This window comes from Megalobrama amblycephala, linkage group LG7 (assembly GCF_018812025.1).
Source record: "Megalobrama amblycephala isolate DHTTF-2021 linkage group LG7, ASM1881202v1, whole genome shotgun sequence".
In the NCBI taxonomy this organism is placed as follows: Eukaryota; Metazoa; Chordata; class Actinopteri; order Cypriniformes; family Xenocyprididae; genus Megalobrama; species Megalobrama amblycephala.
The window spans coordinates 30,820,562-30,834,658 of NC_063050.1; the positions used below are offsets into that span (position 1 = coordinate 30,820,562).

The 14,097-nt window shown below is 34.2% G+C and overlaps 1 protein-coding gene and 1 long non-coding RNA gene across 3 annotated transcripts; both read left to right on the plus strand.

Moving 5' to 3' along the window:
- The first annotated feature begins 3,716 nt into the window (after positions 1-3,716).
- LOC125271439 lies at positions 3,717-5,130 on the plus strand. 2 transcript variants are annotated; one of them, XR_007185618.1, is made up of 3 exons: positions 3,717-3,793; positions 4,131-4,235; positions 5,023-5,130. It is a non-coding gene; the product is annotated as an uncharacterized LOC125271439 (long non-coding RNA). The 2 variants fall into 2 exon arrangements; XR_007185617.1 differs by having other exon boundaries at positions 3,752-4,235.
- A 5,149-nt stretch (positions 5,131-10,279) lies between these two features.
- LOC125273147 (52 kDa repressor of the inhibitor of the protein kinase-like) lies at positions 10,280-12,480 on the plus strand. Its single transcript, XM_048198412.1, has 3 exons — positions 10,280-11,029; positions 11,145-12,214; positions 12,362-12,480. The coding sequence occupies exons 1-3, from the start codon at positions 10,280-10,282 to the stop codon at positions 12,363-12,365; spliced, it is 1,824 nt and encodes a 607-aa protein (XP_048054369.1). The 3' UTR covers positions 12,366-12,480.
- Positions 12,481-14,097: the final 1,617 nt, after the last annotated feature.

Genomic DNA, 14,097 nt, shown 5'->3' on the forward strand with positions numbered 1-14,097 from the left:
TTTCTTATTAGACCAAAACATAAGTTTGATTTAAGTTTTCCTATGCTTATGGTATAAAACAGATGGGGTCTTTGATAGTTTAGCCTTTTCTTTGCTTTTCTTTACTTCTTCTTTGCTCTTTTTGCTTATTGCATCTTCTGCTTCTTCTATCCTATCTCTCATATCTTTCATCTATTAGATACAATACTCTGGATTTTATTAATAACTATTAATTACTTAATTAGTTTGTCTTTATAATTTTTAATTAATAAATTTGTTTTTCCTTATTCAAGTTTGATCTCTGACATAATCATTGCTGGACTGCCTTGATCTCATTTTCTCAAGTTTTTGCATCATTACCTGTGCAGACTTTGAAGGTGTATTATGTCTAACAGAGGAGCGATCAAGTTTAGGATTTATCCAGCAGTTAAAATCACCTCCCAGAATAAGATGACGCGAAGATGTATCAGGCAGTACAGAGAATAAATGTTATTAATAAAATTATCATTGTCCCTTTGCATAAACATTAGTGATTTAGTGAATCAGTATTCCCACACCCCTGGCTTTACCCTTATTTCGGCACAGTTTGTCAAGAGCCTCTTTTTCAGAAAGTGTCAAATTTGACTTTTTGTTCTGAGATGAAGATGACTGCTCAAATAAATTAGTCACATCCCTTTCCACTAGCCTACAATATGTATCAATAGATGAATTAAATACAGATAGACAAAAGGTACTAGTAGGTTTAAATTTAGTTAGAACATTATACACACGTGCATTTTTAAAAAAAAATATTTTATTTTTTGAGCATTTTTATAGAAGCATTTCGGTCTTAATGTCCAGAAAAACTCCAAAAGTTCAGTCTTGGTGACAAAAGGATCTGTGGCTTTATATGGATCAAAACTTAACCCCTCAAAACCATATTAACTGCAGCCCTTACGTTGTCTCTGATTGAAAGGAGTAAAAAATAGAAACAATTTCAAATCAATCTCGCTTTATGTACAGCAAGATTCTATGCCAATTAAATGTCTATGTTAATTCAATGTTAAATAAGTGATTTAATAAAGGTTGAAAAAATATTCATTTTATGACCATCTTGATCTTTTTTTCTAAAAATCAACTTTAAATTTCAACATTGATTCAGTGATAATGTGGTTGATGCATTAACACTGATTCAATGTTGATTCAGCACTTTTGCCATCTTGCTTAACACCTGCTCCACGTTTTGAACGCGATCTACCACCTTTTCAATATGTGTTTTTGCCTCTGTTATATTTTTTCAGTTCACATTGGTGAGGTCAAATGCAATATCATTAAGTTGTTGTTTTGTGTCCTTGCAGAAGTCTCGTATCTCCTCCAGAACTTTTGCCAAACTTTCTGCGTTACCTGGATTGCATTGGTTAGCATTAGCTTTGCAGTCTTTCCCCTTGTGAAAAAGAAGTGCACTTAATTGTATTGAAAGTGTACTTTGTGTGTACTTAGTATACTTTTTAAAAAGTGCACTTGCTGATAATACAATATAATTAAAATTAAAGGCCACTTAAGTGTACTTAAATAGAATATACTTTAATGGCAATATTTATTATTATGCTTAAGTGCACTTTTTAAAAATGCACTTTGTAATAATGTCAAATTAAGTTGTACTTAAAGAAAGTACACTTTAATGAAAATATTTATTAACACGCTTAAGTGCACTTTTTAAAAATGCCCTTTGTAATAATGTCAAATTAAGTTGTACTTAAAGAAAGTACACTTAAATGACAATATTTACTAACACGCTTGAGTGCACTTTTTAAAAATACACTTTGTAATAATGTCTAATTAAGTTGTACTTAAATAAAGTACACTTTAATGACAATATTTATTATCATGCTTAAGTGCACTTTTTAAAAATGCACTTTGTAATAATGTCAAATTAAGTTTTACTTAAAGAAAGTACACTTTAATGACAATATTTATTAATATGCTCGAGTGCCCTTTTTAAAAATGCCCTTTGTAATAATGTCAAATTAAGCTGTACTTAAAGAAAGTACACTTAAATGACAATATTTACTAACACGCTTGAGTGCACTTTTTAAAAATACACTTTGTAATAATGACTTATTAATTGTACTTACAGAAAGTAAACTTTAATGACAATGTTTATTAACACACTTGAGTGCACTTTTTAAAAATGCACTTTGTAATAATGACTTATTAAGTTGTACTTAAAGAAAGTACACTTAAAGCAATATTTATTAACACGCTTAAGTGCAGTTTTTAAAAATGCATTTGTATAATACTTATTAAGTTGTACTTAAAGAAAGTACACTTAAATGACAATTTTATTAAACTTTTTAAAAATGCACTTTGTAATAATGACTTATTAAGTTGTACTTGAAGAAAGTACACTTTCATGACAATATTTCTAAACATGCTTAAGAGCACTTTTTAAAAATGCACTTATTTTTTACCTAATTATGACTTTATAGTGTTTTAAATAAGTAAACTTATTCTGATGTATTGACTTATATATTAAAGCACATGAAAAATAATTTATTTTAATTTCAACTTAAGTGTGTTGTCCAAGATGACATTTGTTAATGTATTTTAAATGTGCTTAGTCTTTAATAAATACTGTGTGCATTAATACACTTGAAATTTATTTTTCTGAATTTCAAAACACTTGCTTATACAGTGTATAATCCTGTACAACTTATTGTTGAAATTTTTATCACCAGCTCCTGCTCTAAACTCGACTAGTGTCAGTTTTCTACATAATATTTGACAAAAAATGTTTTTTTTTTTTTTTTTTTTTTTTTTTTACGGAGTGCTGTATTTGTGATACTTAATGCAACAGTGCTGTACTTTACACATCTGTATAATACTTATAATATCATTGTTGTTATAAGTTGATTAAACCTATTTAATTGCAAGCAAAAGTTTAACAGATCTAAAAAATAATTTGAATTCATATTCAGTTAAAATACATTTAATTTTAATCAGACTAAACTATAAAATAATTGAATTTCAGTTAGGTGAATGAGTCAAGTTCTGTAAACTTACAGTCTAACTACAACAATGAATTAGAAAAACTTCCAACTTGAACAAATTTAATCATGCGCATGCGCCACAATACTACGTCATGACGGCGCATTACTTCACCAGAGTTTGAAAAATGCACCTTCAGCCATCTTTCTGTGATCGCGATGCGCGAGGCAACTTTGCTGATCAAAGAAGAAAACAAAGGAGCGCACGTTTGGATGACTACAGATGAGACGTTATGTATTACAAATAAGTAAGTATCTTGATATTGATATATGCTCTCTTCATTTTTATTTTTTCACCGGAACATAGCAGTTCTTATGAGTGTAACTTATTTAGTTTAATCGCAATATGGAGGTGAATTAATCATGTTTCCTGTAATTTATTTATGATTGCATTATAGTAATTTCTTATACAATATGAACGTGGTCGCGTGTGCGGGCGTGTTCAAAGAATTTGGCTGCTGAAAATATATTTTAATTGAACTCTGACTTTTTAAATCATTTTAAATGACTTTAAGTTAAATTTGCAGAACTAAATTCAAAGATCTGATCTTGTAACATTTAAAGACAATTATATACATTTAATCGCTATTATAACCACCAGTAATGCTTATAATCTATTTTCTTTTTGCATTTGAAAAGTTAGTTGTTCAATTACTGTTTGTGTTTGTAATATGTAATATTTTTTGTGCTTATCTGTTGTTTTATATATTCATTTTGTAGGATCAGTACAGATCTGTCAATGGAGATACAGTGCAAGCTGTGTGGAATCAAAGACCCGTATTGATGAGGTGATGTTCCATGTTTTTCCATTAATTCAGCCACCCTGATCACACACTACAAGCTAAAACACTGCCATCAACTGTCCTTATAGCTTTTAAATGCTTTGAATCTTTTCTGTTTGCAAGTAATAAATTCTCACCTGTGCACTTACAAATCCCCATATAATCATTATATATTTATATTTACATATAATGATATTATTATATAATTATTTTCAAAGCAAAACCCCTCAATTTGCTTGGGCCTTGGGTTATTTATCTATATTTGTGTAATTGATAAAGTTATGTTTAATTCCTTGTAAAGTAGGAATAAAAATGTTTATAAAAATGTTCTCTATTTTGAAAGGCCAGTGTCAGTGAAGATGGTGTGGTCACTGGAATCCTGGTGTTTGTGGCAAATGTGAAGGATGTTCTCCCAGGATTTTACTACAGTGTTGTCCTGATGACTGAGGTAATTCATCTTAGGTGATGCAGTTGCGGTCAAAAGTTTACTTACACCTTGCAGAATGAACTGCTTCATCAGGGAAGTACTAAATAAAGAAACAAATACAATGCTAATTTGTATGATTTGTTTGTTTTATAATAAAGTTATGATTATGTAAACTTCAGAATTACATAATCATATTTCTACTCTAAATTGTTTTTTGAAATATAAACATTTAAATTGTAGCTGTCATAAATTATGTATTCAAACATTAAATACATAAATTAATTATAAAAAAAATATTTTAAATAAAATTATAATGAACATGTAACGTGGTGCATATAATTAGCAGAATGCTCCTCTCTATAGCTGACTAATGAGTTTATGCTGAATATGATTTTTCTGAAGTAAATGTGACGTTACGTGACATTGTTTACAAGCTGTTTCATTGACGTCTTTCCACACGTTGAAACACTGATTGAGCGATTAAATGTGACAACTTATGGGTCAGTTGTACTGTATGTTGTAACACACCTTCAGATGTTCATTCATATTTATTTCACACTGTAACTGGTATTAAAGTGGAGGAAATTATCAGTACACAGTAAACATCTTGGCCACAGGCTTCAATCACTATCAGCAACTCTTTGCCTTTAGGGAATACCAAATGGGTTTTTATTATTTTCAAACCTACAAAGGTGGATATAAACTTTGGAGTTCTGTATATATATCTATATCTATTGATTTCATTCGATTGAACCAATTATAATAATGGACTGACTCTTACTTCTTTTTTGTTTTTTTTTTCCTCCAGGTATTTATTTTTTTACTTTCTTGCCTCTTTGGAACATGTCCATTTATGCATACTGTGTAGAGGTGGTTCGCAGCTTCATGGACATTTAAGGTTTTCTGCCGATGAAGAGCTTCTGGGACATTGACATAAACAGCACTTTTTCATACAACTTAAAAAAAAGGTGGTGACAGACAATTTTGGTTTTCTTGTTTTTGTGCCTTTGGAATTCATTGTTTTTTTGTTTGTTTTGTTTTTTCTTTTCAAAATTACATTCACTGTAATGCTGGAGTAAGATTTTAGAAGAAACCTTTTTGTCCTGTTTAATGTTTGTGCTAGTAAGGGTTGCAGAGCTTATAAGTAACAAGGTTTACAAAAGGTAACACTTTACAAAAGGTCTCGCTTGTTAACGTCAATTAATATATTAGACAACATTATCTAACTATGTGCATTGACTTTTTTTTTTTTTTACAGTATTTATCAATATTTGTTAACATTAGGCAATAAAAAAAAAATTTTTCTCAAGTTAATAAAATGTATAGTTATTGTTCATGTTAGTTTACAGTGCATTATCTATTAACATATGCAACTTTTGATTTTAATAATGCATACATTAATATTAACTAGGATTTATAAATGCTTAAAGTATTTTTCATTCATAGTTCATGTTAACTAAAGTAGTTAACTAATAGAAAATTATTGTACAGTGTTACCCAAAGTTTTGAATCTTTTCTTTTCTTTACATTTTGTTTGTATTAATTCATGGGTGTTATCTTATTTATCATCTTATACAGAATGATTTTATCTGAAAATGTAAAAATGCAGAAAGATTGTGATGGTAGGTTTAGGTACCTTTGTATGTGATGGAGAAAATGATAGTGCATATAAGCCTCACTGTCCTCCAGACTCTTTCTAAATGAGAGTTAAAGTGTTGTAATTGTTTGTGATTGTGTATAGTGTTTCTTGGGTTTTTCTTGTGCATCAACAAAAAGGTTTTTGTGCATTTGTTTTAGAGATTATTTTGTCAGTAAATGTAGAGGGTTTCAATTTGCATTTGTGTTGATTGTAATATTTTGAAATATACTAAATTGTAACTTCATTATTATATGTACAAAAAATGTAATTACAAATGTATTAAATTATATAATAGTGTACATGTAAATTACATTAAAGTATATTTAAGTTCGCATTAATTGCTTGTCAGTACATTCGGAAGTATACTTTTACCATATTTTGAAGTACATAAAAAATTGTATTAAAGTCCTACTTAAGTGCTTTAAAAAAAATCACTCAGAAGTTCAACTTATTGCATTTAATATGAACTTAATCTGTGATATATTTGAAATTAATTACAAATAGAATGCACTTAAGCGGCTGAAAACATTACATTTAATTCACACTTAAGTGTATTGATAACTGATATTAAAATATATTTTAGTTCACATTAATTGCTTGTTAGTACATTGGGCAGTGCACTTTAACTATATTTTAAAGGTACTAGAAGCAATTACGAAGGTTGTCATAAAGTTGTATTAAAGTACCACTTAAGTTGTTCAAAAAAATCACTCAAAAGTTCAACTTATTGCATTTAATATTAACTTAATCTGTGATATATTTGAAATTGATTACAAATAGATTGCACTTAAGCGGATGAAACATTACATTTAATTCACACTTAAGTGTATTGATAACTGATATTAAAATATATTTTAGTTCACATTAATTGCTTGTTAGTGCATTGGGCAGTGCACTTCAACTATATTTTAAAGGTACTAGAAGCAATTACGAAGGTTGTCATAAAGTTGTATTAAAGTACCACTTAAGTTGTTCAAAAAAATCACTCTTAAGTTCAACTTATTGCATTTAATATGAACTTAATATGTGATATATTTGAAATTAAGTACAGATATAATGCACTTAAGCGATGAAAACATTACATTTAATTCACACTTAAGTGTGTTCTTTTAAAGTATATTATTTTTGCAATAAGTACACTTTATAAAAGTATACTAAAGTGCACTTTTTTTTCACAAGGGCATACAGGTATGTATGTTGCAACGAGACCGGACAGTGAGTGTTGGGTTCTTGTAGTGAGCTTGATGAGTGCTGATGATGAGGTGCAGGTGGCGGTGATCAGAACTCGGGTGATTGAGTGCGTGGGAATTGAGTGAGGGTGGAGCCTGACGTGTCTGTGATGATTTCTTCCCATGTATTTAAATTTGATCAAAATCTTTATACCTCTTCTTTTGACACTAATGCTTCATCTTAGTTTTTTCATAAAATTCGATCTGTGATTTCTAAAATGAATGACCACAACCATGGCCGTATCTACCATTGAGGACACCGAGGTCATGTCCTCGGTATTTTTTCCCTAAATTTCAAATTAGTCAAAGCTGAAATCCAGCAGTGATGATCAATGCCAAACACAGAACACGGTCCGTGTCCGAATCCATATGTTGTCTGTATTTTCTCCCAATTAAATTCACATTCTCCGTCTAATCTCAAGTGAAATCTCCGCCTCTATCTGTCTTTGCAGGCAGTGGCACGTGACACGTTACCTAGGCTACAGATTCAGAGAGTCGGGAAAGCCGGCAGGCTGATTGTATGTTTTTTCACGTAAGCTAATACATCGTAGTGTGGTCTTGAGCGAAATGCAGACATGAAGAAGAACTTGCATCAAACTAAATTAAGTTTTAAAAAGCCAACAACAGAAGGGCAGGGAAAGAGTAGGAGAGAAGGTGAGCCTGTGTGTGTCAGTGGCAGACTGTTCAGCGCTGTGAAGCGCTAAGTTTCATTTGTCATTAGAATCTCGAGAAACACACAAAACTACGTTGTCACAGGACTAAACAGGACTGACTAAACAGGCTGACTAAACAGGCTTCGAGTTTGCTGGCTAAGTAGATTGATAGTACTTTATCCGTTAGACGGTCAGCTAAGCAACATCAGCAATAGTGACTTTTGCTCAATGAAAAAAGTCCCACTCACAGTCACAGCCAGCCATTCGACGAGCCCGTTTAGTCAGATATGCGCAGCCTGCTCATCTGACTGTGATATTTTACTGTGAACTAGCAGTAGGCTAGGCTATGCCATGGTTCCTGATGGCCTCGTTGTGATTGAAGTAGCCTAGATTGCCCATATTCAGGAGGCTCTAAAGATACAGAATCACTTACCTTATCCATCTATGAGATAGACTACTGCCAGTTCAAAAACATATCATTCAATAATCAATAGGCCTTTTTACAAATATTTTGATAACAGCCAATAGCCTAATCATAATCAAATAACCATAACCATAGGCTAATGATTCATGCAAAAATGACAACATGCAAAAATAAGTAAGCTATTGAGAGGGACACTTTTCACATTATTCATTAGTAATGAATAATGTGAAAAGTGTCCCTCTCAATAGCTTACATATTTTTGCATGTTGTCAATCAAGGGATAACAGCAGTAGGCTATTGCAATTAGGCTACCATTCATTTTTTCATTCATTTAGCAACCCTAACTGCTTCATTTTTTATTCATTATGTCTGTCAATCACTGTGTCTTAGATGGCATTATTGTTCAATATGAACATAATACTAATTTATTTAAAACATAATCAAAATAAAATAATTGATATATTGAATCTTGTTTATTTATTGAAATATTCTATAAAATATTTCAGATTTTCATTTTATGACAGAAAATTACATGTTTTCTTGTTTTTTTTAACAATAAACAAAAATAAATAACATAAATAACTAAAAGTAACAAAACTAAAGACATTGCATTCTTTCTGCATTCAAAAACTAAAAACAAAATAGCAAAAGATAGTAATATAATGGCATTTTAGGCTTTTATGATTCAAGAAACGCCATCAAGTGTGGTAGTGCAACAGGATTTTTCTCTTTTTTTTAGACATGAACATTTCTCTTCTCAGGGGTGATAATTTGGATCCTCTATTGGGTCATCATCATCACCGAGCTCAGCATCAGAATCTGGGGGGTTTTCTGGGACAAGGGCCTGAAAGAGTGCGTGTTCTTGTACCATAGAAACTGTTGACATCCATCTAGTAACTGTAAAAAAAGCAACAACAAACAAATAAATAACAATCTCTTACAATTTTAGTAATGATAGTTCACCAGCATGTCATTTAAGAAGTAATTGCCTCTGATAATTATGATTCCACACATTAATTCAATGACATTATATTTACATCAAAAAATATGCAAAAGTGGCAAAAAAATACATATTTAAGAAATTATGTCAGCATATTCATGAGAATAACAATAGTGTCAATTCATAGCTAATAATGATCAGAAGTTTATATTTCAGCAAATAGTCCATTCTGACTGCAGAAATGGATGATCTGAAAACATTACCATAGCTTTTCTGCATTTACCTTTAAGTGTCACATCAACCGTTTGGTTGAGCATGTTTTTGAAAAATTATTTGAAACATACTAAAGTGTTTTAATGGCACCAAGTAACATAATTTTGTAAAGTTAGGGCAAGTGTAATATGTCAAAAAAAATTGCTTACCTTGCAAATTTTCACCAAGAACAGTTCACATGGCAGGAGTGATTTCTTTGTTTCTGACATCCATGTTTGAGGAAGTGTTGTGACAAGTGCTTTGATTGACACTCTGACATCTAGTGGATTTTTTTGGCTAACATACCTCAACCAGATGGTAGAGATGGCTCAATCAGCTTGAGTTAAGTTAGGTACTCCTCTCAGTGAAATATAGTGACTCAAAATGTGCTCTACCATTTGGTCGAGCGGGCAATTCTTTTTTGTTTCAATCAGTTCTTAGAAGTTTTGTTAGTACAGGCTAGTCAATTACTGTGAGGTTCTCTTAGGCATGGCCCTCACATATAGGCTAAATTATTGTGAATTTATGAATTAAATAATGCATCTGTTATTAAGACTTGTTGTCTTAATGTTCAACAGATGGACAGGAGAGAGAGATAATCAGGCAGAGAGAGAGTCAAGACAAGAGGAGAGGGAAATAACAGGTGCAACACAGTCAGATGGTCCGACTCCGAGTGCATGTTCCTCCGTCTGTGATCCAGCTATGTACAAAGGCAAAAGTAACTACTCAGATGAGGGAAAAAAAGCATTCTTCAATGTAGATGACTAGGGACCACCAGTATAAATATCCTCAAAGTCAGTTTGGGACAAGGCTTCTGAGATACAATGGAGACTGGGAAAAAAAATACCCTTGGCTTCGGTACTCCCCATCTGAGAATGCTGCATATTGCTGTGTGTGCATATTGTTCAATAAACAGAAGGGGACAAACATGACATTCCAAACAGAAGGATTCAGGGACTGGAAAAATGCTGTCGGTGAAAAACGGGGAATAATCTCGAACCACGAAAAGACACCAGGACATATGACAGCTTCGACTCTAGCAGAAAATTTCCTCTCTGTAACAAAAGGACAAATGGAAAACATACAGTCAGTGATCAGCAAGACATATTCTGACAAAGTTGAGAAAAATCGTAAGACTTTGTTGTCAATACTCGATGTTGTTATCAATCTTGGGCAAAGAAATGTTGCATTCCGTGGCAACTGGAAAGGTGACAGTGAAGATGGCAATTTCATTCACTTCATTCAATGGAAATCTCATTTTGATGATGTACTGAGCCAACACCTGGAGACTGCACCTGGCAATGCAAAGTACTTGTCACCAATTATTCAGAATGAGATGATTTCCTGTTGTGGTGATGAAATCAGAGATTTTATTGTTCGAAGAATTCAGAAATCAAAGTACTTCTCTGTATTGGCTGATGAGACAGCTGATATTAGTGGCACGGAGCAGTTGTCAATCTGCATTCGTTATGTATCTGAATCTGATAATTTTGAGATACACGAGGATTTTCTTGGATTCTGTCCACTTCTTAAGCAGGATTCTGAATCCATCACAAAAGCCATCATTGAACAGTTATCCAAATGGGGGCTTCATGTCTCTTTACTGCGTGGCCAAGGGTATGATGGTGCCAGCAACATGAGTGGAAGGCTGAGTGGAGTTCAGAAGAGAATCCAAGAGGTTCAACCACGAGCCCTTTATACTCATTGCCGTAGTCATGCCTTGAATCTCGTTGTGGTCCATGGATGTACAGATGTCCCAATAGTGAGGAACACTATGACCTTAATTGAGAAAGGTGGCTGTGTTTTTCTCAGCAGGCACCAGGAAACACAAGCTGCAAGACATTTTGCAAGAACAGGGAAGTGATGATGGACCCAGAGGAATCCCACTGATGTCTGATACTAGATGGGGGTCCAGGATAAAAACAGTGAGTGCCTTTATATCCAAGCTTGAGCCAACTCACAGTGCACTGCAAGAAATTGAAAGTGACTGCACCCATAACTCTGAAAAAGCCAGCAGGTTGCGCAACTCAATTGAATCCTTTGACACGATCATCACATCAGTTGTAACCCAAAATGTTCTGGGATATATATGGCCACTGACCCTTAAACTGCAGTCACCAAATGTAGACCTTTCAAGTGCCTACAAAGAAGGAAGACAAGTGGCAGAAGTCATTGAGAGCCTTCGCAATGATGAGGAAAGATTCTGCAAAATATATCAACAAGCAGTGCAGCTGGCAAACGCCATTGATGTTACACCTGTGAAGAAAAGAATAGTGGTGAAACAGCAACACAGGGGCAATGTACCTGCCCAATCAATTGCAGAGCATTACAGGTTGAATTTATTCATTCCCTTCATCGATCATGTTACAAACGAATTGAGAACCCGGCTTGCAGAGTCCACTGAACCAGCCCTGCTTGCAGCCTACTTAGTGCCCGAGGCTTTGCCACAGCTCAGTGAGGAAAGAGAGAACCGTCTGTTGGCATGGTATAAAGAGGACTTGCCTTATCCTGACACTGCAGAGCAGGAAATACACAGATGGAAGCATCAATTCCAGAATCACACTGGGCCTCTCCCTGCTACTGCAATGGAAACATTGCAGAATGGAATTTTGGAGTTTTACCCAAATGTTAAGTGCATGCTTTTGCTTTTCTTGACATTGCCAGTCACCACTTGCTCATGTGAAAGGTCTTTTTCTGCATTACGTCGACTCAAAACATGGCTTCGCTCTACCATGGGTGATGAGAGGCTATCTAGTCTAGCTCTCATGCATGTCCACCAGAACATTGAAATTGACCCCCATCGAGTGCTCCAGAGATGGGATGCTTCTGGCCACAGGAGAATTGTTACTTGCTTTGACAAGAGGTGAGACTTAGTGTAATCTAACAATATGAACTAACTATTATGACATGTGTTGCATGTACTACAGTTGGTGCTGTATTAATAGGAGGAAAGGGGACGGAATACTGATATATTAATTGTTTTTTTCTTCTATTCATTATGTCATTACAGTTAATGATGTGAACACTGGATGGATGGATTGATCTCCACCACAAGACAAGAGGCCAGATTATTCTCTCTCTTATTCTCACACACATAGACACATAGACAACTACAGACACATGCATATACTGTACAAATTTTACAATCTCACACACTTTGCCTTTATTAAAACATACCTTTCACAGAGGCATACACACACAGAATAGGTTGGTTGCAAGTCATCAGTTCACACTCTCTCTAGGCCTACTGTATGTCTCTCCACATACACCCACAAATGGCCTAATACACACACACACACACACACACACACACACACACACACACACACACACACACACACACACTCACTCTCTTTCTAAAACACACAAACACACACAGACACATTGATATATGCCAAGCCAACACTTTAAGGGTTCATATTAAAAGAATACAGCAGTTGTTGGCTTTCTATTGCCATGTGTTATGTTAGTTACAATGTAAATATGGCTGTAAATATTAGGTAGCTGAGTAACACAGTCAGTTATGGTGCCATTGTTACACAAGTTTAGAATTGTGAAAATAAATGTGTCTTCCAAATCTATGGTATTTTTTTGTATTTATATGTAAGTGTATGTGTGTGTGTGGGGGGGGGGGGTGGAATTTGAAAAAATGACCTCGGTATTTTAAAAATCCTGGCTACGGCCCTGCCTAAAACACACAACCTACACTTTCTACACTGCTTTAATCTCTCTCATATGTGTTTGGAAAGTCACAAATAAAGATATCTGAAGAAACGATGTTAAAACATTTTTGTCTGATGCTGTTTAATGCGACCAGTTGCAGAGGGGATTGACTGTCTCTAATGAGTTTAATATGTGGCACAAAACCAGAGTTCTGAGGAAGTGCGAAGATGGGCTGCGAATCAAATCTCTGGAAGAACAGAGCAATTTCTGTCCCTACTTCTGTTGTAAATGACACAATGTTCTGTATTTCACCATGGCATCCATTTGATAATTGAACGCAGCTCTCCCTTCTTCTCTTAGCACAACAGTAGGCCTTGCTGGTGTAAATCAGACCTTAATGTACCATCCTATTGTGTATCAGTACAGTTTCCGGCACTTGTCTCTCTGCTGAGATGAAGGCATTTATCTCCTCATCTCTTAAATGTTTAGTTGTGCCACTGTCTAAAACTGTGGTTTCCTGCCACCGCAGACATTTCTGGACTCTTGGATATTCACTGAATTCTCAGCAGAAGTTTAATACACGGTCACTGTGGGATGTGGGTGTAACAACAGAACAACAGAAACTTGTTGACAATCTGACCAGCAACACATTTGGTTCCATGGACCAACTTCAACAGACTGCCATTTGCACTTTCAAAAACAAATGCAGAGTGTGCCCACAATGGACCCCAGAGTTTCACTGACTTAGCAAGGTGAGTGAGAAGATGTACATTGAAAGTCATGGCTGTCTCTCCATAAAGTAACTGAAATTTAACAACAAATTCAAGAAGCATGAGGTCTGCTTTGTTGACTTCCTCATAGGTGATATACTCCTGTAAAAGGAGGAAGACAGCCGAGACCAGTAGACTGAGATGTTTCAAGTACTGAGAATCAAGAACACCTTCAAGACACGGTAAGCAATAAAAAAGCAACCAAGCTCTCCATTCTGATGCCTTCCAGTATCTGAAGTCCTCAAGTAAAAGACCTCCGAAGAACAGGCGAATCTCAACATAACACAGACTGTTACGTAACAGTCGGGATCAT

Excerpts from the sequence above, each read along its gene's own strand:
- LOC125273147 (XM_048198412.1), top strand. The coding sequence starts at position 10,280 with ATGACATTCCAAACAGAAGGATTCAGGGACTGGAAAAATGCTGTCGGT. Across the intron at positions 11,030-11,144 it reads TTCAGAAGAGAATCCAAGAG|GTGGCTGTGTTTTTCTCAGC; the intron begins GTTCAACCACGA and ends TAATTGAGAAAG.